The sequence below is a fragment of the Sebastes umbrosus genome, chromosome 13 (genome assembly GCF_015220745.1).
Source record: "Sebastes umbrosus isolate fSebUmb1 chromosome 13, fSebUmb1.pri, whole genome shotgun sequence".
Classification (NCBI taxonomy): Eukaryota; Metazoa; Chordata; class Actinopteri; order Perciformes; family Sebastidae; genus Sebastes; species Sebastes umbrosus.
The window spans coordinates 26,956,850-26,982,218 of record NC_051281.1 but is presented as its reverse complement, the minus strand read 5'-3'; the positions used below and the strand labels follow the sequence as shown (position 1 = coordinate 26,982,218).

The 25,369-nt window shown below is 39.5% G+C and overlaps 1 protein-coding gene across 2 annotated transcripts; it reads left to right on the top strand.

Annotated features, from left to right (window-relative positions):
* Positions 1–1,461: 1,461 nt before the first annotated feature.
* itgb2 (integrin, beta 2) lies at positions 1,462–23,717 on the top strand. Of its 2 annotated transcripts, XM_037790253.1 has the most exons (17): positions 1,462–1,962; positions 5,663–5,721; positions 9,245–9,296; positions 9,791–9,888; positions 11,832–12,039; positions 12,268–12,438; positions 13,141–13,382; positions 15,507–15,665; positions 15,880–15,975; positions 16,076–16,165; positions 16,304–16,441; positions 17,667–17,854; positions 19,224–19,456; positions 19,783–20,002; positions 20,170–20,381; positions 21,427–21,593; positions 22,645–23,717. In XM_037790253.1, the coding sequence occupies exons 3-17, from the start codon at positions 9,248–9,250 to the stop codon at positions 22,708–22,710; spliced, it is 2,337 nt and encodes a 778-aa protein (XP_037646181.1). In that variant the 5' UTR covers positions 1,462–1,962; positions 5,663–5,721; positions 9,245–9,247; the 3' UTR covers positions 22,711–23,717. The 2 variants fall into 2 exon arrangements, with proteins under 2 accessions (XP_037646181.1, XP_037646180.1); XM_037790252.1 differs by lacking the exon at positions 1,462–1,962 and having other exon boundaries at positions 5,644–5,721.
* The last annotated feature ends 1,652 nt before the right edge of the window (positions 23,718–25,369 follow it).

Here is a 25,369-nt window from a genome sequence, read left to right as displayed (position 1 = left end):
GCTCCTAACGGCATCTGCAAGATTTCACAGACAGGAGGAAAACAAGCAGTAAGAGCTGATCTGAGTTCTGCTGTCTATGAGAGCCGGCTGTCAATCACTCAAGAACTCCGACCAAACGATCAACTAGGCCGCGCTGATCAAATATGAATCAATATTATGTTATGTTAATGACTATGTCTCTCCTCAAATGTTTTCAGAATCATCTTGTAGTGCACGGTTTAGCTGTAAAATTAGAGAGTTTGTGAAATCTGGTGAAAGAATGCTAAATTCTGGTCACATGACCGGAGCACAGTCAATAGGAACGCTGTCTCTCTGAAATGACCTGTGATTGGTCGAAGTCTCCTGTCACAGGCTAGATTTTCTAAAGCCTGAAAACAGAGCCATGAGGAGGAGCAGAAGTCTAGTTATCTCTCAGAACACTTGGATTATAATATGCTGAAAGGTTATTATGGAATTTTTGCCCAATGATGCCAAAAATATACTGCCTACTAACTTGTAAAACTGAAAATTTAACAGGAAAGTAAAACATTAAAAGTTCAAGATATTTCCTTCCCCTTTCACCTGCCTCAGAAAGCTTTTTGCAATGCAGTTGTCACCAAAATCTAATGATTGAGGTTATGTTTGAATGAACAAAACATATTGCAATGTTCAATCAGCAGACTTTGGTGTTTCTGCTGACTGATGGCTGAGTGTAAAACAGTCCTGACAGGAGATCTGATGCTACTTCCTCCCTCAAAGCTCTGAGGAGTCTTCTGGAAAAGATAAAGACACTCTCTCTCTCTTGAGGCATTAAAAATGTGCACTTTTAAAATGCTCTGTCAAAATAGAGGCATCTACCAGCAGCAATATCACCACCCTCTGCTCATGTGTAAAAGGACACTGTGATGTGGATTCAGTGCTGTGACAGCGGGAGACTACCCCCGTGTGGACACAGAGGTGGCCTGCAGTTTGTGAAAGTTCAGTATTTCAACTGGCTCACAATTATGATTTAGAATGGATTTTTTTTAGATCTTATTGATTACTTTAAGGCCCTTCATGGCCTGTTTCTCACTCTTCCTGAACTTTTATTCCCAGATCCTCATCTTACATTTCATTTTTTAGTCTTTTAGTTTTTGTTTATAGATTATTTTTTGGGGCTTTTTGTGATGAATATTGATTATTATGTAGCCCAGTTAAAATGATGCATACATAAATAGTTGTCTGTGATAAATAAACAAATAAATAGGGTTTGTTAAAAAAAAAAAAGAATGGTAAAAATACATATTTTTCATGCGTGTATTTTTTTTATTTTATTTTGATGAAGCTTTTCATTTGACAGAGTGGCATCCTTCTGTGTATCTAATCACGTGCTTTTGGCTTTTGGCTGACGTGCGTGTGCATGCACAGAGAGAGAGAGAGAGAGAGAGAGAGAGAGAGGAAAAGTTTGTATTAAACATGTCCGAGTCTGTCAACTAGAGAACCTCCAAGAGGACATGCTTTTCACAGTGACGGAGTTACAGAACATTTCTACCTGAAGTTTGCTCCGTTGTAACCTGTAACCTTTGAGGCCGCTCGTTAACTAAGTGAGTGGTGAATTAGCACAGATGTGTCGTCTGCTGCTATAGCTAACACAGTATCTACGTCTGGACTTTTTCCGAAGTGGAAGCAAGAGACAACACCCAGGCAAGGCCTATGGAAAGGAGGCTGGGTCACGCCTCATATCTAGGGGGGTTTAACACATGCGCAGTAGAATCTGGTCTGCGCTCGCCGAAATTCAGCCAATCGCAACGCACGACCGCAGCTTGAGTTACACTGCGCATGCGTTATACCCCTTGTCTGCCCGCGTTTCAACCTCCTTTCTGTAGGCCTTGCACCCAGGTAGCTCTCTGAGTCGTCCGGTGAATGGACAGAGTTCCTCTGGCAACGCTGGTTAACCACCAGACTTGGTGGTGATGCCCAGAGGACATCAGAACTACCTCAAAGGTACCAACCACACTGCTTTATTTAGTTTATGCTCCTGTTGAGTCAGTGTATCTTTTGGTTATTAAATTTTCCTTTCACAAGCGGATATTAAAGAACAAAAAATAAGTGGTTATTGTGGTGATTTTCGTTTTAAAATACAAAAATTAAAATTGAAATACAAGACGTTTTTCTTTATCAGGGTTAAAAAGGGGATGAACTAAACTTAAAAAAGCAGGTTGATTTTCATGTTCTATTTCTAAAAACAAAAAATAAAATCACTAGAAGACAGAAACAAAGAAACGTCCCGTTTTTTTCATCTTCTGTGACCGGAAGTTGCCATTTACAAAGTAAGAGCATGTATGAGGACGGTGCTGCTGTGTAACAGAAGGTGATGGACATGGATTGATCCATGTCCATCGTTTTACGCAGTACGTAGTTTTTTTGAAACAATAAAAGGGTTTGTCTCAGGTAAGAAGACATGACTGCAGTCATGTCTTTTCCCCCTCTCATACACATCACCGTCCTCATACACGCAACTTCCGGTCGCAGAATATGAAAAAACGGGCGTTTTGTGATTTTATTTTTTGTTTTTAGAAATCGAAAATGAAAATCAACCTGTTTTTAAAGTTTAGTTCATCCCTTTTTGACCCTGATAAAGAAAAACGCCTTGTATTTCAATTTATTTTTTTGTACTTTAAAACGAAAATCAAATAACAACTTATTTTTAGTTTTTTAACATCCGTTTGTGAAAGGAAAATCGAATGACCAGAAAATACACTGATCCTGTTGGATTGAAGTGACCGCTAAGTTTTTGGCCCCTACGATCACAAGCAGCGAACCAGCTGCCTTCAACGATTTGATTTGATATTTTGCTGGCTTAGTATGTAAATATTAGTGTGTGTTTGGTCAATAAGATAAGTTACGGGAAAATATGCTGTTGCTATGGTTTGAATACACAGTATGTTTGCTGTTAAGTGGAAACACTTGTTTAAGAAACAAAAGTAGAAAACACAAGTTTAAGTTAATATTGTTTTATTTATTTTTTCCTTACATTTAAAGTAAGAAATTACTTATTTCTATTTTAAAACGGTTTCTGGGTGTGTTTATTATTTCAGAGGTTAAAGGGTGTATATAGCCTTGTGCTAAATGGTACACTCAATTATTTCTGTAGTGACCCAAGATAAATAACATTGTGTAAATCTGAGTTACCCTACAGAAGTTAATAGGGGGGAAAGAACTCAGGGCCTGCACCTACATACATAAGAGGGTAGACGGGCTACAATTATTATGTGTTATATCATTAAAAAAGCATATCACCGAATGATCAATAACAGATTTTGATTAAACTGGACCGTGTGAATATCATTATCATTAGTTTCCCAGCGAGAAAAAATGCCATGTGAATATAAATTATATATATAAATTTGACACACACACACATGATAACCGGGGGGGTGGGGGGGTCCTCCCTCAAGAAATGTATGTATGTATGTAAAGCAAAAACACAAAATGCAGGCGGCAGGTGACAATTCAAAATAAAATATAATGGAATTTAATGCAGCAAGGCTAAACCCCAGGACTTTAATAGCTCATATGTGTTTCAGAAAGATTCCTGCTCATGTTTAAAAAATGACACATGCACATTGAAAACTTTTCCCAGATATCTGTGTTCTCTGAGAAGTGGAGAATAAAGTCGTAATATTTGAAGAAAAACTCTACCTGCTCTATAGTTTGCTTTGCATTACGTTACTGCTACGCTGATATGGTAGTATCCCCTTCACACCGTCTGACAGACACAGAACCCCGGTTTGGGACTCTCTGGATGAGAGAGTTTCCTGAGGTGACCAAGGCATTTGAAGAGCTGTTAGAGATATGAGCCCTCCATGTTGCTGCTGGAGCTTTTTGTGGTTCTGATGTACGACAGAACCAGCGACATCGTGGAAGTGGTTGAAGCAAGGGAACAGCTTTTTTTAATCAGAAATCTAGGCGTCTGGAGAACAACTTGTAAAGTGCACAGCCTACCAGGCCAATTTACTGTATATATTCCTAACCCTGTGCTGCCACGCTCTTCTGACTTGGGGTTAGGTGAAGGAGGGAATAGAGTGGCGACCACACCTCCAGATGCATCCACTGTGGCTGCAGGAAGGGATGCACTTGATGCTGTAAATGAGCCAAGGCAGTGCCCAAATGCAATGCTCTTTGTTACTGCTCAGAAGATGTCAAGATCGGTTAAATTAGTTATTTACCCAAACGGGTGGGACTGTATGGAAGAAACACAAATGTTATCTGCCGCTGTCGTCAAGGCTTGCTAACTTCGCCTCCCAGCCCTCGCTCCAGCCTCGGTCTGGGTCTCATTCACATGAACGGAGGAAGGGAAATAACTCTGGATTCAGCTATTAGTGCATTTTACAACTTTTAGGACCTACTGATTTAAATAAGGGCTATTAGAGTGTTCATACTGGGGAGTTGATTCACCTAAAAAAACAATTATCCGCTGAGTTACAGGCGTCTCTTTCCCAATCCTGATCACATTCAAAGCCCTCCATAGCACCCTCTTATACATGTATTTCTGTATTTATAACCCAATACTCTGCACCAGGATTTCTCAGATCTTCTGACCAAATTGCTCTTAAATATCCCACGGTCCAGGCTCAAAACATATAGGGAGACTGTGCTTTTACCGTTTTAGCTCCAACACTATGGAATTGCTTCCCTTCAATGTCAGATCAGCTGAGTTTGAACCACATTTTAAAAAATGTGTAAAAACCCACCTACAGTATATAGGCTGTCGTTCTGTTGCTCGAAAATCCTTTTGTTTTATTTATCTATCCATTGTTTTGTGTTTGTTATATTGCTTTTATTGTTGAGGATCTGCTTCCTTTTTATAAATTGTATTGTATTATGCATTTTGAAGCACTTTGTGTGTGTGTGTGTATATATATATATATATATACAGTACAAATATGAAAAACTACAGGCAGACTAGCATATACATACATATATACACACACACACATATATATATATATATATACAGAATATTATATATATATACATACATATACATATATATGTATATATATATATACATATATATGTATATATTATACATATATATATATACATATTTATGTATATATATATATATATATATATATATACATATATATACATGTATATATATATACATGTATATATATATACATATATGTATATATAAACATATATATATATGTATACATATATATAAATATATATATAAAAATATAAATATATATATATATATGATTTTGTGCTTCAGTGCATTTTCAAAAATATATATATATTATATATTATATAATATTATTATATATATATACATACATACATACATATATGTATATACATACATATATGTATATATGTATATATGTATGTATATATATATAATAATTTATATATATATATATGTGTGTGTGTGTATACAGTATGTATGTATATGCTAGTCTGCCTGTATTTTTTCTCTCCCTTCCCCACCCCCCGCCCCATCTCAGATCTGGTAAAACTTTGACAAGGAAGTCCGGCACAGGTCAAGTCTAAAGTTCTTATTTTAGTGATTGAAATGTGACTAAGCCTCTTACTGGCAGTTTAATGTGCAATTTATTTTTACATCAAGATTTCACATCTCTGTGACACAACCCTCCCTGTTCTCTCGAACACACTTCCTGTCATGTGGGTGTAGTCTCTCCATCCACATAGCGTTCAACACAGCTGTCAACCACACACGTCTTCCTGTTACTGGTAAGTTTGCTTTTATTACAAAATTGTTTGTTTTATTAAAGAAATAGTTTTTTTTTTACTCTTATAACCCTCGTCAATTTTCTTCTAACATGAAAAACTGGTGATATTGTGTTTCAAAGGAAGTCTGATGAAGGACAAAAAAACTTCATCATCAAAGGATTTTGTGAAGAACTATATTTTATTTCTGTCTAGTGTCGTATCAAGTCAGAGAAGTCAGACTATACTTTAATATGAAAAAAAAAGTCTATATACTGTAGCAACACCGCTGTTTGGAATGAATTCATATTAACACGAGGAAGACTAGCTTCTTGTTTTCTGAGAGGAAGTTGACTGAATTAACTACTGACAGACACATTCGACAAGTTCCAAGAAATGTATTTTTAATTGGATTTCTGAATCCAGAACACTTTAATTATATGATGTGAATTTAGTTTTTAATTCACGTCGTCTACATCATATCATATTACCCATACAAATGTGCTGCTGACAGGCAGAAATATCTATCTTTAGGCTCTCACTTCTGTTGGCATATCAAGAAAATAAAAATCTCAACTGTCTGGTATGTTAACACTCATAGAGTCACCTGTTTTTGTTAAGTGAGCAAAACATGATGCAGTTTATCAATGCTTTGAATTTAAGTTAATAAAACAATATATTTTGACTGTGGGTGTTCCACCTTTTCATGAGAACCAGACTTAACACATCACCACTTTCATATTCAAAAAGAGAATTGGCACTTTACTCTGCTCCACTGCAGTTAACACCAATAAACCACTTCCACTTTCATGATTAAGCAGCAATGTATCTAAATATATTCTTTGCTAACCCTGCTGCTGCTTCCTCATTTAGTACAACTAGCGGTTGTCTTCACTGAGTACAATATATACAAGCAGTGGTTGAGGTGTTAAGATATCTTATTTAAATAAAACCAGCAATAACTTATTGTAAAATAAAATTATAGTATTTGGTAAAATTGTAATTTCTAGAGACGGGTCTGCAAAAAAGAAGACAACAAGAAACACAGTTACAGTGCAGTAATTATTTATTAAAGTAAATAAAGTGCAATACAGGAATCAATTAAGGCACAAGACAGTTAATTTAGATCAAAAAGTTTCTTTATATATTTTTTTTTTCATAAATTTAAGATCATCATGACCAGGCAAAGCTGGTAACTGCCTACACTCCAGGTTTGCTTTGTCTCAACTGGTTTGTGATCATTTCGTTGAACATTTGTTTTTGAAAATGCACTGAAGCACAAAATCATATATATATATATATTTATATTTTTATATATATATATTTATATATATGTATATATATTTATATATGTATTTATATATATATTTATATATATATATATATATATTTTATACCATTTATGCTTTTTAAAATATTAAACTTTTTCCAAAAAAAATTTGTTTTACAATGGAAAGAATCTTCAAATCCTCTCAAACTCCACTTTGAACGTTTGAACATGTCTGAATCTCAGGAGTTAAACTCCCAGGACCTGTTCTGAGGATACTCAGAGACAGGATACAACTACAGAACAAACCCTCTGTTCCTCCCAATATTTGTGTACATCAGTGTCTCATGCATCCAAGATGAGTTACACAGATCCTACTGCTGAGTTTGCTGCCAAGAAAGCAAGAATGTGAATTTATTCTATTTATCCTATGGTGAGTCTATCTCGCTTATCTACATAACATGACAGGATTTCTCACAGTGCTGCCGTACTAAAAATATTTCAGCATTTCCTTGTAGTGACGCTCTACTGCCAGCCACTACTACGGACTGTGTCTTTGATGGTCCCTTTGCTTTCCCCACAGAACCTTTGTTTACACCTTCAAAAAGGAAGTTACACCAGTACTTTCACATCTGGAGGTTTGGGTCATACCCTAATACATGAGAACAGTAGGCAGTAGTGACCGAAACTGAAGTTAGGGTGGGTGTGGTACATTACTTCTATTACTTAGAAATGTAACTTTTGTTTTGGGAAACAATGTATGTTTTGTACATTTAAAAGTTACATAGTTTAACCCTTTAATGTGTCTTTTAATTCAGTTCAGTTCAGATTATTTCTTGTGAGTGGTATGAAAAGTGTATGTGTTCATGGCTGGACACAGAAACTGAACTAGATCTACACTGTAGAGAGACTGAGTCACAGATGTGTTGATGGTCATTTCTGAGGCCATAGTTAGCAGTGTCATATTGGACTACATTATGTACTGTAAGGGTTTAAGTACAACACTAATCCACCAGCTGCTACCTCAACATCCATCCATCTGAAATCACATTAGAAAATGTGTCATTTGGGATAGAGTTGTGTACTCAGTGAAGTGTTTAGCTAAAAGAAGCAGCAGCAGTAGAATAAACAAAGAAACACATATCAATACACAAGATACTGTAGATACATTCTGCTTTCTTATCTCAACTTCTTCAGCCTCAGTCACAAAGTGGAAATGTTCTGATGACACAACACTTCATTGTTCCCTTTTATGGCGTTGACAGCGTTGACACAGAGCGCAACTCAGTCCTGAGTGTTCAGGAAACCATGTCTGTATTACAGTTGTTAGCCTCAGCTCTGACAGCGGCTGGATGTTTCACACATATCAACAAAATGTCGGTCACTTTCGTATGTCGTCCCCTGATTGCATGATGCTACAAGGACCTCCTTTGATAGATTAAAGGTGCTCTATATGATATTCAGAGCATTACTGTGATATATTATCATCAACTATTGTCTATGTAAAGATATAGAGGAGTAATGTCTACCTGAGTCTATTATTATTATTTTCTCTGATGACTTAAGTGTGTTTGTTTGATTTGTGGTCCTCTTGCGTTTTAGCGTTTGGTTGTGAGCAGGCCTATGAACACCGTATCATTAGCTATATTTTGTGGGAAAAGGTAAATTATGGTGAAATTTCAAGGATGGTATTTTTCTACAAGACGCTTTTCATATGGAGCAGGTCTAGACCGAGACCCAACAATAGATCCCCATGAGCATGCACTAGGTACGACAGTAGCAAGAAAAAACTCCCCTTTAATGTGTAGAAACCTTGGGCAGAACCAGAAACAGAGCCAGGCTCTGGGTGGGCGGTCATGTTGCTCGACCGGTTGGGTTGAGAGAGAAAGAGAGAGAGAGAGAGAGAGAGAGGAAGAGAGAGATGCACAGCAACCACAATAATAGCACAACAGCTATAAGGAGGAATACAAATAGGACTAATAACAATAATCAATAGCAGTGGGTGATAGTAGTAATATCAGTAATAACAACAGTAAATGCCTTAATCCATGCAGAAAACCTATAAAAACACTACCATATTAGAACCAATTAATTAATCATTAATTAACCCCAAATCTGGGGTTGATATTTATCAAGTAACAAGGCCAAGGCAATTTACACCTTAATTGAAAAATTAAGTAAGTCATTAAGTAAATGAGCGTAAAAATGTTGAAATACCAAACGATTCTCATTCTTATTGGTTACTAAGAGAAAAATAAGTCTTTTTGTTTTTGTCATCAGGAGATGGATATGTGTTGGCTGTTTGCTCTGCTCCTGCTGATGGGCAGAGATGGTAAGTTTTAAAAAGTTAACATTACATAATTTATTTGAAAATAAATCAATTAACTGTGTAATGCCAAACGGGTCAGTCGTACTAGCAAACATACAGGCCCTGCAGTTCTTCAGAGCTTTTTATCCTCCGTTATTGTGAGAGGCACACTATAAACAGTCAATGTCAATAATAAAGGATGTTCAGACCAAGTGATCCTAGTTTAAAACATGAATGCAGAGAATGCATTTCTTTTTCCTTTTACTCTTTTTCATCTTTGTTATTACTTACTATGTCACACGCATTGATTGTAATGATTTCATATCTATGTTAAAGATTCTACAGGTATCGATCTGCCCACCCCTACAAAATATATTTAATTTCAATGCAAAATAAACATAAAAAAATATTTTTTTAAGTATCTGTGTCCACAGCACATTATTTCAATGTTAGAGTTTGAGTTGCGTCTCTTGATACTTTGTTGTGTTGTTGACCGAGTTAGTGTTTTTCTTTTGCAGGACTGTGTCAACAAGAGGAAGTTTGCACGAAGTCGTTGATCAACTCCTGTGGTGACTGTATCAGATCTGGGCCATACTGTGTGTGGTGTCACCAGCTGGTGAGAAACAGTTAACCTCTGTAACCTACATACTGTCTCTACTCAGGAGTTTACACCAGACTTCTTTTGACTGGGGCGGCCTCCACTACTCATATCTATTTTAATTACTAACATTACAGTATTTTACAGTTTCTTACATTCCAACGACATAGCCAATCATCCCCAGGGCACACCCCTAGTTTAATTACCTAATGCAACTAATGCTATGGCAAACACCACATCCTGGTGAAAGCTTCTTATGAACAGATCATGGCTTCGGTGACAAAGACAATCTGAAGACATGTTTAAACTCAAAGCCCCTCTATCTCTCTCTTTTTCTTTCCCACAGTGTGACATAAACACAGACAAAATCTTTATAACTCTGCCCTGAAACACCACAATCAAAAGAATCTAAGTTTTTCCTAAAAGTACTTTACTATAGAAACACTATAGCAACTCCTCGATATAGTCTACCCTACCATCGAAAACATTGCGGCAACTTGCAGAAGCCTGCAGAGCTCAGAAGTGCCCTCTAGGGGGCCCTTCAGTGGAGAAAACGTGATGCAATGCCATATAGGCTGCCCTACATGCTAGAAAACCTTCTGCACGCTTCTCCCACCGCATGCAGCTGGGGCCCTTTTTATGTTTGTTGATGCCCCTCAGACAGCCTGATCCCATCACTGTCTGTGAGTTTGACGCCCGGGACAGACGGGGCACGTCAGGAGTGCGTGGCGGCTGCCTCGCGTGGCGGCTGTGTGATTCATGCGTTGGGTGGTCAGACCAGCTGCGTTTCTGCTACTGGGCTGCTGCCAGCCCTTTCTTTCTACATAAAGTTTGCCTTTCCTAATGGTCATTTCATTTCATTATAAATTTCATTTTAATTTATTTTAGCAGGAGAAAGGTTAAGAAACATGTGGTTATTTGTAAATAATAATAATAATCCACAATTAAAACCCAGTACTATATTCATTCATGGAGCTCTGCAAGTCACTGCATGTTCTTCAACACTGTCCTGCACATATTTCAGAATAAGGAATTCTGTTCACAGAAAAAAAAAACGCTGGAGGGCTTTTATTCTGAAATGAAAGCAGGAAGTGTTGATTTAAAAATAAATCTTTACTTTTTTTCATGTCTGTAACATATTCTACAGATATAGACATTGAAATTGTAGTAACGTTGCTGGTATGATGTCAATATACAGTCAATAGATCACCCTCACTGTCTGTTGCTGCTGTGAACCGCGCGGCTCGAGTCAAAAATAGGCGAGACCTCGAATCTCTAGAAGAGACGCAGCTGACACGCAGCCGAGCCGCGCGTCTCATGTGGGCTCTGTGGCTGCTCAAACCTGTTAACACGGACACCGAAATAAAAACACAACAGATAGCGCAGCCGTCATGCGCTGCTCCCGCGCCGGTCTGTCCTGGTCTTTAGAGCCTGGCCTGGCGTCCTCTTCCCTCCTTGTGTCGCCAACTGTGCAGCTCAGTGTTGGTTTCAGTTCATTTAGGTTAGCAAACAGATACAGACATAAATCAAAATACCTTCGGGATGAGGGTCACAGCATTCATTGCCCATCACAGTCTCAACAAAAGTTGCTCTTCGCATTCGTATGTAGCACACCAACAATGAGGAATGATAACCTGAAACTTAACTATGATTGAAAAAAATGGAAAAAGTGACGCAGACTGGAAATAGTTAGGGAATAAAAACAGTATTAGTGTTAAAAAGTCAGCAGGAGTGGTTTGGTGAACATTATACAGATATTATAGTACAGATATTCGTTGAGACATTTGAAAACTGACTTTTACTTGAGTTTTATAGTATACTGTAGTTTGCTAAGACAAAATGAAAGGGAGTAATAGTAACAACATTATATGCAGACACAGATGAGAATGAACTTTGTATATCTTTTGTATAAAAGACAATTCTTATATTTTGTTCTGTTTTTTTGCCTTCCCTTTGTGCAGAATTTCACCAAAGCAGGGGAGCAGGAAGCAGTACGCTGTGAAACCAAAGCTAAGTTGATGGAGAGAGGCTGCAAGATGGAAGAAATGATCTCCCCTGAAAACAATGTAACGATTGTAAAGAAAGATCCTCTGTCCGAGTCATTCAACCAACAGCAGCAACAGCCCGTCCAGCTGAGTCCACAGAGGATTAGTCTGAAACTGCGACCTGGTTAGTGGAATCAGTTAATTCCAGATCAGAGTAAAACTAAAGCAGTTTATCTGGATGTGTACAGGATTGGGCTGGGCAGTGAGAAATTCTAATAACCTTACTATGTTTTCATGTGTTTCAATATCATCTACCATCACATTGTATAAACTTAATGTCACTGAACTTTAAATATTCACACATGAGCATGGTAGCATTTTATTTTCGTATCTTTCTTTCATTTTTTTACAGGGCTTCCTACCACATTCTCTGTTTCTTTTAAAAGAGTTCAGGGTTATCCAGTTGATCTCTACTACCTGATGGACCTGTCTTACTCCATGAAAGATGACTTGGAATTTGTCAAAGAGCTGGGACAAAGTCTTTTTGCAGCACTGAATAAAATCACTGAACATGCTCAAATAGGTAATAATCAATCTTAATAAGGCAACTTGAATTTGTCCAAAATACTAATATTTATTATTTGATAACACTTTAGAATACAGCCACGACTTAAAGTGTAATTATCTTGTACATATCACGTATCAATAAATACATATTGGGACACATACTGTAAGTCGGTACAAGGAAAGAAGTCAAGAGGTTTGTTTTTAGGAGGGATTTAATAGATTACATTTTAAGTATTTTTTAAACTGAAAGTATATCGAACGCCGATGGCTGTGACTAAGCCCCGGTATGAGAATGAGAATGGTCTTCTACTTTGGTACACTCCACAATTTGCAAGGTAGTCAGTGTCTTGAATTTAGGGCATATACTAAGATAATGCTCTCTGGAGATGCTCCAGCAAAAATAGACCAGATGCAAACACACACTCTGGCTAGAACAGCAGCATATCGTCTCCAGTAGCCACAAAGATCTTGTGTGTAGTATAGTATAGTATAGCCTCACTGTACTCCCTCCCTTGTACTTACCGGTATGTATTTTGTTGGTATCTCATGTGCACAAACTATTAACACAAAAAGTACGGGCTGTAATCTAATGCGATGCCTTTTATTTAAGTTTGTTATTTGTTAATGCATCTCAATGGTCTCAAATGTTTGTTAAACCTTTCCAATAAGGAAAAAAAAAAAAAGCATAGGGAATCAATAACTGTTTCTATAACTACAGGGTTTGGTGCCTTTGTTGATAAGACCGTCCTCCCTTACACGAACACCAACAAGGAGAAACTGTTGAAGCCGTGTGATGAGAGTGACCAGCAGTGCCAGGCTGCCTTTGGCTACAGACACGTGCTTAGTATGACACCAAGGAAAGATGAGTTCAACAAAAAAGTGACCCAGCAGTTCATTTCTGGGAACTTGGACTCTCCAGAAGGGAGTCTTGATGCCATGATGCAGGCTGCTGTATGCGGGGTAAGGACTCAACCAAAGAGATAACTATGTACTGTGAGTAACACAATAGAAAAGCAAGCATGGGTTTATTATTAGAAGAGACTTAAACTAGAAAACCTTCTGTTTCCTAACCCTAACCCATTCAAGTAGCAGTACCATGTATAACACTCATTCTAACGTGAACTGTAATTTTATTTTAATAACACGACCACTGTATCTAACAGTAGTGCATGAGACAAGTAATCATGTTCCTCTGCATCCTCCGGTGCTCCTGATGACTTTTGCAAGTTTTCACCGCGCCTCAACCAGAACCAATCAGAGCCGAGCTGGACCAGTCTCTAAGCAGCTGTCATTCACCGCTCACGAAAACTCACAAACTCCAATCAAACGGTCAAACTAGGCAACGCTGATCAAATATAAATACAAATTCTGGTACTGTAATGCCTATTTCAATCCTCAAATGTCTTCAGAAACATATTTTACTGTACTGTTTAGCTGTGAAATGAGAAAGTCACCATGTTGAAAACGTCCATCCATCCATCCATTATCTGTAACCGTTTATCCTATTCAAGGTTGCGGAGGGGAGGGGGCTGGAGCCTATCCCAGCTGACATTGGGTGAAGGCGGGGTACACCCTGGACAGGTCACCAGACTATCACAGGGCTGACACATAGAGACAGACAACCATTCACACTCACATTCACACCTACGAGACATTTAGAGTCAACTATTGGACTCGAGAAATGGGGAGAACATGCAAACTCGACACAGAAGGGCCCCAAGCCGGGTTTGAACCTGCGACCCTCTTGCTGTGAGGCGACAGTGCAAACTAAAACCAAAACCAAGCAAGTAAACGTTCTCATTTTACATCTGAACAGTACACTAAAAGATGATTCTGAAAACATTTGAGGAGAGAAATAGGCATTACAGTAACAGAATATTGATTCATAATTGATCAGCGCTGCTGTAGAGACTCCTCGGCTCAGATTTTTTGGCGCTGTGAAATCTTACAAATGCCATTAGGAGCACCAGAGGACACAGAGGAACATGACTTTTTTCACAGATTATCGGTCTCATTCACTACTGTCAGGACATAGTTACAGTTTTATAAAATACGATTTTTTATCATATTTGCTCAAAGTTACCGGCTTCAGCTTTAAGCCACTATTTATGATAGAGGTCCATTTACAGACATTCTCATAATCATTTCATTATTTGTGAGCTCCTTATCACACCAGAGAAAATAAATAAGTTCATAAAGTTCAGGAAAGTGCTGCATGACCTGCTGTTAATACATTTGTCCTTAATGGGTCCTTGAAGCACAAATGATGCAGGATGACGATCACCAAAACTGTCCAATTGAACCAAACTACGGGAATGAAAGTACACCATTATTGTCTGGATGTGAAAGCCTTTTGTAGTGTTGGCTGGCCGGCGAACAATCACCCTATATGAACAGTAGTCAAGGCTATAGAAAAAGGAGGAGGAAAACGAGCAGTAAGAGCTGATCTGAGGTCTGCTGTCCAGCTGCTGTCTATGAGAGCCGGCTGTCAATCACTCGCGAACTCCGACCAAACGGTCAAACTAGTCAGCGCTGATCAAATATGAATCAATATTTTGTTACGTTAATGCCTATTTCTCTCCTCAAATGTTTTCAGAATCATCTTGTAGTGCACGGTTTAGCTGTAAAATGAGAAAGTTTGTGATGCCGCCGCCATTGTGAAATCTGGTGAAGGAACGCCAAGTTCCGGCCCCATGACCGGGGCACGGCCAATAGGAACGCTCTCTCAATGAAATGACCTGTGATTGGTCAAAGTCTCCCGTCACGGGCTAGATTTTTTAAAGCCTGAAAACAGAGCCATGAGGAGGTGCAGAAGTCTAGTTTTCTCTCAGAACACTTGGATTACAATATGCTGAAAGGTTATTGTGGAATTTTTGCCCAATGATGCCAAAAATATACTGCATACTGCCACTTTCTTCTGAAAGCCTAGACTTAAGAGGTGGGATGCAAAAGTTTTACAACATACCCCAGGCAGCAAAGCAAAGTACTGGGGTATAAAGGTATTTTGTAGGAGGCAGAGAAGGGCAATCACATTTTTTTTAAGCCATTAAAAGTTAAAAGTTCCTAAAACATATTGTTGTTTAGGACAAAATAGGTTGGAGGAACAGCAGCACTCGACTGATTGTGCTGACCACTGATGATGGATTCCACATGGCCGGGGATGGAAAACTAGCTGGCATACTGGAACCCAATGATGAACGGTGCCACATGGAAAACAACCTTTATACCCAGAGCACTGAGATGGTATGTATGGGATCACGTAAAGGACTCAACAATCAAAAGGGTTGAGTGCCATGTTATCATAATTGATGGGCAAAACTATAAAAAAAATAACACCCAGGTTGTAATAAATTGCAAGTATCCATTTTCATTTCTATCGCCACACTGATTCCAAAAAGGTGAAACATGGACATTAGGTTTACAAACTGTCACTGATTTCTATGACTGTTGTGTGCAGGACTACCCATCTGTTGGACAACTGGCTAGACAGCTGAAAAAAAACAATATCCAGCCGATATTTGCGGTGACAGAAAATGTGAAGAGTGTGTACAAAGTAAATCTACCTTTTATTTCTGTACCTAATTTTATTTATTTATACAGTACACATTATATTGTTACTACGATGGATTTTTCATTTGACCTTGTTATTTCAGGAACTCTCCGGGATGATTCCAAAATCAGAGGTGGGAGTTCTGTCAGGGGATTCTAAAAACGTTGTTGAATTGATTGAGAGGGCCTACAGCGTAAGTTGTCACTTTGCTACCTTTCTCCTTTCGTATGCATGTGTAACAGTCCTTTGTGACCAATGCATTATTTTCCACATGATTTTCTGCTATTTTTTGTCTACATCTCACAACCCTCTAAAATGTGTACCATGACAGAGGCTGTCCTCCAAAGTAACCTTGACCCACGACAATCTGCCTGATGGCGTGAGAGTTGTCTACACCCCTAAATGCAAAGATCCAGGACCAGAAAGCGAGAGTGAAGGGATTTGTGACAATGTACCAGTGGCAACGGCGGTCAGTTCTTTTTGTGTTTTTTTTTTTTTTTACTTTTCATGGTGATGTTCGTGTATCAAATACACATACTGTAGTTCTTGGTTTAAACATTGTATTGGAAGCTCCACATGTCCACATTGTGATTCTCATTCAAAAGTCATCCATCAATCAGTGATCAGTCATCAATCCTGGTGGCCCCCCAGACTAAGTAGGTAGCCCAGACATCCTTCCCCCTGGCCCCCCTCCTCCAGTTCTTCCGGGGATATCCCAAGGCCTCTCCAGATCAGATGGGATACATAGTCCCTCCTTCACCATATTCAGGGTCTTTCCCCCCCCAGAGTCTCCTCCCAGTTGGGCATGCCCAGAGTAGTGGTTCTCCACCAAGCTCCCTCCAGATATCTGAGCTCTTCCCCCTAACTCTAAGGTTGAGCCCAGCAACGCTGTGAAGGAAACTCATCTCAGACACTTGAATTTGCAAATTGTTTTAGTCTTTGCCCAAAATTCATGATCATGAGTGATGGCTGGGACTTAGATCGACCAGTAATTCAAGACCTCAGGCCTCAGACTATGGCCTCGGACTTGGAGGTACTGATGCCACTGGATGCCAGTGCGTGTTGGAGGTCACAGCCTGATGAAGCTAGCAGAACAACATCATCTGCAACAAGCAGAGATGTACGCTCTTCACCTTGGCAGAATAGGGCACAAATCTGGCAGAGCCCAACACAAACTGAGAATGAACTCGACTTCCTGCCAAGAAAGTAAACACAGCTCTCACTTCAGATATACCATAACCAAATGAGCCATAGTAATGGCACTGGCACTTCATACCCCCACATTCCCCTCCTCAGTATCCTTGCAATTGCAAAGAGCATGTCCACTGTTCCACAACCAGGAAGGAATCTGCATTGCCTCTCCTGAATCTGAGGTTCGACAATTGGTAGAGGTCTCTGAGGAAGTCAAACAATTCAGAGGCAAGGCATCAGGCATTGAGATGCTGAAGTCTCTAGACATTGTTGGGCCTGTGCAGGCCAGGGTGGCCAGGGCCAGGATTTTTAAAGGGACCAGAGGCTCCCAGCCAAAGATAATGCCACAATGGTGGAAAAGAGGATCCAGCTGATTGTAGAACCTCAGATTCAGGAAGAGCTGAGAAGGAGAGCTGAATACACTGAATATTAATACCCATGTTTAAAATGTTGTAACAAATGTATTACACTTCTGACTTTACAATCCTTACTGCCCTCTCCAGATTTCTTTTGATGTCACAGTGACAGCCCTCTCATGTATGGAGGAGAAGTCTTTCACTATCAGACCACTGGGCATTAAAGACACATTGACGGTGACCGTATCTACAAATTGTGAGTGTCAATGTAAGGACCCACTGGGCACAAGCACACACTGCAAGGACAAGGGAAGAGTCAGCTGTGGTATTTGCAGGTAAGCTTTATACCTCCTACACAATGATTTCATAAAAAAAGTAGAGTATTTGGTCTTCGCCAAAAAATTGCGAGCATCAGTCATTTGTTCAAACATGTAAAATGACCTGTTTTCCTGACAAACAAACTCTTTTGCGAATAATGACCGACTGTCCTCTGTCAGGAGCAAAAAAATGCGTAGCATAGCTTGATGTCGTAGCTTTGTGCAAACTATATTCTGATGCACGGGCGCGACAGTCCAGAGACAACCAATCCCACTCTCAGGGAACATGGTGCCACAGCTGTTTTCTACTCCAGCTCAACTATGTAAGCAGCACTTCAATGAATGGGGGAAATGCCGATCGTAGCGATCAATGGTTACTCTATTCCAGTGGTGGACTCAGGCCTCCATCAGACAGAGACATGTCGCTAAAAAACATAGTTTTCCTACGGTACAGCATGCCTGTTGTGCACTCCTCTCTCGCGCTGTGGCTGTCTAACATTTTTTAGAAAGCGTTTTTTGTGCTGCGCCTGTAGCGACGCGTCTCTGTATGATGGTACGTGTCCACAGGCTCCGTCATTTCCACGCTCCCCATTCATTGTCTACGTAAGCAGCCGCGCAATGCATTCTGGAAGCGTGGCGTCGCGATTTGAGAGACTAGGCGTCACGATGCCCGCTCCTTATTTGCATAAAGTTGAGGGCTCGTCTACTTTATGTAAATCACGGGCGTCCGACGCGACTCGCCGCCTCTCGAAACTCCCGAGGATCTTTTAAAATAAACGTTGTTGATCCAAATTAAAGTCAGATTCATCAACTGCATGGATTATTTCTCGCCTCAAATGTTTTCAGAAACACATTTCAGTGAACTATTTACGTGAAATAAGAGAAGAAAGTTTCCAAACGAGCCTCCATACTGGTTCCGGTTTGAAAGCTGGGAGCAGCAGCCAACGGTGGGAAAGCGTTCGTCCAATCAGGAGCCGAGTGCCTTGTTTCTAGGGACAGCACACCAAGCGTCCAATGTTGGGAAGCGTCGCGTCCCCTCGAGATAAAAAACGCCCCTGTGGACACATACCGTCAGGCTGTCTGAGGGGCAGGGGCGGAAAAAATAAATAGGGCAAATTCACAGGTGAATTTCAGGAAACTTGAGCTGTTATTAAGATATGATACAAAGTCCATAATTTTCCCTTGTGTCCCCTCTCAAAATAGTACGATGTCATCGTTAAATCTGAAATCTGAGATAAGAAAAACAAAAACGGATCAGTTTTTATAATAAAATGCATCATAGAGCGAAGAAAGCTGTGACAAGCTCTTTTTTGTGTTTTTGTTACGGTTTGTATTTTTCTTTGCTGATTTGAGGTTTTAACACTCTTTCTAACATGTCCTCATTCAGCTGCAACGAAGGCTTCATCGGTCAGTTCTGTGAGTGCTCCATTGGCAACAAAGACGAGCGAACCCTGCGTGCATCCTGTCAGAGGCAGAATGGCACAGAGTGCGAGGGTCAAGGAGACTGCGTGTGTGGCAGGTGCCTGTGCCACACCACAGTCACCGGAAGCAGTTACCATGGTGTCTACTGCGAGTGTGACGATGAACACTGCGAGAGGTTCCAGAATAAACTATGTGGAGGTAGAGTTTCAGTCATTTCCAAATTATCTGGATTTTAAAGTTTTACAGCCAAACATTTTCCTTTATGGTTTAACAGATATGCAGAAGTATTTGTCATCCCTCTTTAGCTCCTCTTCCAAGGTTTTTGCCATTGTTGTGATTTTTTCAGACTCTAGTGCTGACCAGATCTACTGGCCCCAACTATTTATGGGCTTAGGTGCACCTTGCAGATACTTGGCATTAATTCCCGAGTTTGTTCACAAACCACCCCTCAGTTGTAATGCAGGAGACGTGAGGTTGCAAAGTGCAGCTTTCTAACGGTTCTCTCCATTTCTCTCAACTTGTAGGAAACGGCAAGTGCAACTGTGGCACATGTGAATGCGATTTAGGCTTCGAGGGCTCAGCCTGTCAGTGTAAGTCGTCTGTGGAAGGCTGTCGTACCCCTGAGAACACCGTGTGCCATGGTAGAGGGACCTGCAGGTGTAACCGCTGTGAATGTAACGAGGGATACCAGCATCCACGATGCAAGACATGCCTCGGCTGCTCTGACCCTTGCCAGACCAAACTGTAAGGAGTCCAAACTTCTACTTAACCTTTACTTTCAAATTATTATTGAAGGTTTGATTCACCAAAATTACAAAAAAAAAAAGACTTCCGACTATTAGGTCATATATCAACAAAGTAGCTCCACTACTGACCTTATTATTAACTATTGCTATTAATCTTGTTTTCAGGAACTGCATTGAATGCCGCGGCTTTCAATCAGGTCCCTTTGAAAAAAACTGCAGTGAGGCTTGCAGCCAGATTACTTACATGATGGTAGATCAGTTCAACATACAAAGCAAGAAGTGCCATCAGAAGGACTCGAATGGCTGCTGGATCGACTTTAATCTGGAACAGTTGCTCGGAGTGGACAACTACTACGCTGAAATTAAGAAAGAGAGAGGTAAGCTGCTGATGAAATACAGAAAACGTTTCAGAGCTGTCAAACTCTTAAATGTAAGTTTTCATTGGTTCTGCTAATTGGAAACATTAAACAGGACTGAGACTGCCAGACTAGGCTGTTAGGCTACTTAGGAGTAGCTGTGATATGGTCACAATCATATGATAATTCTAACATGCTGATGTTAAGCTGGTGTGATGTTTATCATGTTCATGCATGCTAACATTTGCTAATTGGCACCATGGATGTATGAAGAGAACTGGATTCAGCATTGGAGGCTCCAGTTCACACCTATGAGAGCCGGAATGACTCGACTGCCGAGTGATAAAGAACCCGGATCTTCCGCATCCATTGGGCCCATAGAGCAGGCGCTGTAGCGTTTCCTTTAACCCCACCTCCCAGCCCTCCCTCCAGCCTCGGTCTGGGTCTCATTCACATGAAATGACTGAATGAAGGAAAATAACTCTGCATTCAGCTATCGGCGCATTTTACAACTTTTAGGACCTAATGATTTAAATAAGGGCTATTCAGGTGTTCATACTGGGAAGTTGATTCACCTAAAAAAAAAAAGCTACGCCGAGTTACAGACGTCTCTTTACCAATGTGTGTCGATGGGGAAAAAGTATTTTTCGGCCTAATGGCATCACGTGACGGACACGGACGTTGTAGTACCGCCGTTTGGCCACTATGTACAATTTACTTTAAAGCCCGGCGCTCTTCCTGGAGGCTTGATTAGTACTGAGGCTGATGGGAAGTTTAGCAGGTATGTGGTCATAAACCAGGCCTATTGGACTAATTAAAATGCTGACTTGATGATGGTGTTAGATGAAAAAGTCAGAGGATCATCAAAGCTGTTACAATCCTGAGGTGAACACGGATGTTTGAACCAAACTCCTTTTGTTGAGGACAAGTGGTAGACCGACGGACCAGGAACGGACCAACAGGCAGACCTAAATTGCCACCGCTAGAAAATTCAGCAGACATACATATATTCATTCTTGCATTTGGATATGTGAAAAATGTCTGTAATTTATCCCTCTTCCTCCAGAATGTCCGGAACCACCCAGCGTCATAGCTATCATCGGAGGCTCCATTGCGGCGGTGGCTATCATTGGCATCCTGCTGCTGATGCTCATCAAGGGACTTCTCCACCTGAAGGACCTGAAAGAGTTCAAGAAATTTGAAAATGAAAAGAAGAAATCCAAGTGGGCAGAGGTGAGAACATGTATTTCTTTTATTATCACTGCTAACAAAAATAAAAAACTAGAAATAAAAACATTTTAAGAGCAAGAACTTTCATTTTGGTGTCTTTTTGCCACATTATCCAGTGTTGTGTATTGAAAGCAAGCCTCCTTTACGGTTTGAATGGCACGATACATGATCCAATCTGTAGAAAAATATTCAGTTTGGAGCATTCTGCAGTACAATAATGTAAAGATGTGCTACTGCCAGAAGTAGCGTCACACCATGACCTTTCATTGTGTTTCTACAACTGCCACAACTTGACTTGAAGGTTTAATTGGAAAAGAGTTGGAAAGAATGATCCTGGAGGAGAAACAGTTATTAAATATTCATACATTAATCTTGTTGTGCTTTATTATTCCAGTTGATGTTGTGCTCACGTTACATATTATTAAACTACTACTACTACCGTACTTACACAAGTATGTTCACACTCAAAAGTATGGCAAAATGCAGTGCACCCTAAGCACCCGGATGTTGTACTCATAACTGTCAAAACATTGGGTGTGGAACGCTGGACACTTCTCACCCTCAACGGTCGCCATCTTTGCTACGCAGCGGAAGGAGGAGGGGCCACCGACCTATTTCAAACTTGTGAAAATGGCGGGGCATAGAAGCAGCAGCGGTTGTGATTTTAACGGCAAACACAGAACTATACAACATGAAATTATACATGTGTTTTTTTCACTATAACGTAGTCGGATAGAAACCATTATTGGGTTGAGTTATCCGTCTGAATTGAATTTTTTAATCTTAAATCTCCCTTTAAGGTACATTTTGAACAGATAAAAAATGTGTGATTGATTTGCGATTAATCGCGATTAAATATTTTAATCGATTGACAGCCCCAGTTATTATCGAAGGAAAGAAGAAACATCAATACAACATTATGAGACACCAGCCTTTTTTGTAAAGTGCTTGTTCCATATCATGTGAAATCTTGAATTTCAGTGACTTGAAAACAATATTTTAAAACAACATAGATGAAAAGAAACTAATTATTTGGATTAATCTCTGTTGCCAGGCTGAGAACCCCCTGTTCCAGACTGCCACCACCACTGTTGCCAACCCGACCTTCACTGGTGAATGAGGATGACCGCTGTGACCAACCCGACCTTCACTGGTGAATGAGGATGACCGCTGTGACCAACCCGACCTTCACTGGTGAATGAGGATGACCGCTGTGACCAACCCGACCTTCACTGGTGAATGAGGATGACCGCTGTGACCAACCCGACCTTCACTGGTGAATGAGGATGACCACTGTGACCAACCCGACCTTCACTGGTGAATGAGGATGACCGCTGTGACCAACCCGACCTTCACTGGTGAATGAGGATGACCACTGTGACCAACCCGACTTTCACTGGTGAATGAGGATGACCACTGTGACCAACCCGACCTTCACTGGTGATTGACGACGACCACTGCGACCAACCCGACCTTCACTGGAGAATGACGATGACCGCTGCGACCAACCCGACCTTCACTGGAGAATGACGACGACCGCTGCGACCAACCCGACCTTCACTGGAGAATGAGGACGACCGCTGTGACCAAACACAGCTGTGGCGAGAGTTGTATGTTAGGAGAGTATTATTTGTAATGCTATTTGCAACTGTCCACATTCACATTTATTTACTGGCATTAATGGTGACTTGCTTGTCATTTACTGCGATTGCAGTTGCATTTGTATTTCTTTACGTATTATTCCAAAAAATATGCATATTGTTGCTTATTGCTTGTAATATTTACATGTGATATATTGTAATACATGTCGCTCATAATATATACAGTAGGAGAGTAGGGCAGAAGAAGGGCAGGATTTGATGAAGTGTAACATACATACATTAGAATATTGATATTCATTTTTTGGTTCAACACAGTTTCTCTGTTGATGCTTGTAGTGATTTCTAAAATGATTGCTTCAAAATGTTTGTGAAATACAATTTGAAGTTGAAGCAAAATGAATGAACAAATATCAGAAAATGAAACATTTTCACAATTTTGTTATTTTAAATGTCATACTGTATATACTAGGTACGATTTAAAGCTGTTTCTGTCCAACACACAACAATAAATGCAATATTCAGTCTCCTTTTAGCTTTGGTTTGGTCTCTACCAGCTCCTAAATGCTCCACTATGTTCACCAGTGAGTGGCTAACTATCCATCTAGTGTCTCCTTTCTTCTCAGGCCTGCTGTGAGTGACAACACAACTGGGTTTCATTTAGAATGGTGGACCATACAGTTCAGAGAAATTGTTCATGGTTCAGTGTTCATATGGACAAACTCACACTGACGTTACGTTCATTTCTACACAGACTGGAAAGTCATCTTCATATTCCACCCAGCTGTTAAAGAAGAATCACTTTTTGGATGTCTGCATGGTGAAATGAACATCAGTCCCACCGGTCCATATATTAGACAGTATTCAGTCATCTGACTCCTTTACATCTTCCACACTGAGTATTAACTCTATACACTCACTTAGTACAACTGTAACCACCCGTTGCTGTCATTAAGGGCCCCAAACATCTATAGATATATTATGATGTTTACATATGAAAAGTATTGAATAATGTTACTATTGTAACTCATTGTCCCTTAATAGGATAAGTGGTTACAGATAATGGATTGATGTAACTCTTTGTACCCCAAAGTAACTTACAAAAGGCCCCCAAAGCTCTTAAGAATATGCAACTCAACGGTATACTACTTACTGTGTATGGAGGATGCAACCTGCCAAAATCAAAAATAAAGGAATAAATAAATGACTCGATAATTAAACAAATATGCCTTTAAAAGTAGCAAACATATTAAAAATAAATGTAATCATTAAGTAATTGATAAAATGTGACAGAAATTGATATTTCTCATTAATTTGCTTTTTTATTTTTTATTTACCTTTGTATTAATTCCCTAATTTTCGTACTCGTTTATTTTTCCACTTTTATTTATTTATGTATTCATTTTTAAGAAATGTTAAATTGATATATTTATTTATGCATTTTTTAAAATGTATTTCATATTTATTTTTAAATCTATGTATTTATTTATGTGTTTTAAGCATTTTTTTTTTTTTATTCATTTATTTCGGCATGATTCTCTCTTAGCATTTTACCCCTTATTTATTTCCCTAAACTTATTTAGCTCTGTTTTCCTTTCTTTATACATTTATTCCTTTGTTTTTACATTTCTTTGTGTATTTCTGCTTCATTGTGCAAATGAGGGGGCGTTGCTTTCATGTTGTGTCATGCTTCAGTCTTAGCAATCGAACTCAGAGCAGGTAGGAAGTAGCTGTAAGAAGTAGCAGTATTTCCACAGTGTTCAAGTAAGTGGGTTTGTTGCCTGAACTGAAGGAAATTTGTGAGAAAAAGCAAACTTCTCCCATGTGCACCCATGCACGCGCACACACACACACTCTTTCCATGAAACTAATGTTTAAGATTAATAGTTAAATCAAGATGCGCCTCACTGATTGTTCACTCAAATGTTGCCTAATAGTCTACTTTATTTTATTCGATATTTGCTTCACATTGAACTCAGACAGGACTGATTAAAAGTTGTCAGATGAATATGAAATACTGAATGGAAGCGTAAAAAATGTCATTGAATTCATCTATAAGTAGATAGATTGTTGCTGGATTGGTTAGTCCTTCAAAGCTACTTTAAAGTTGATCTAGTTGTCCTTCAGCCCAAACCTCCTGAACCTGAACATGAAGTAATTAACAGATGCTAATGACACCTT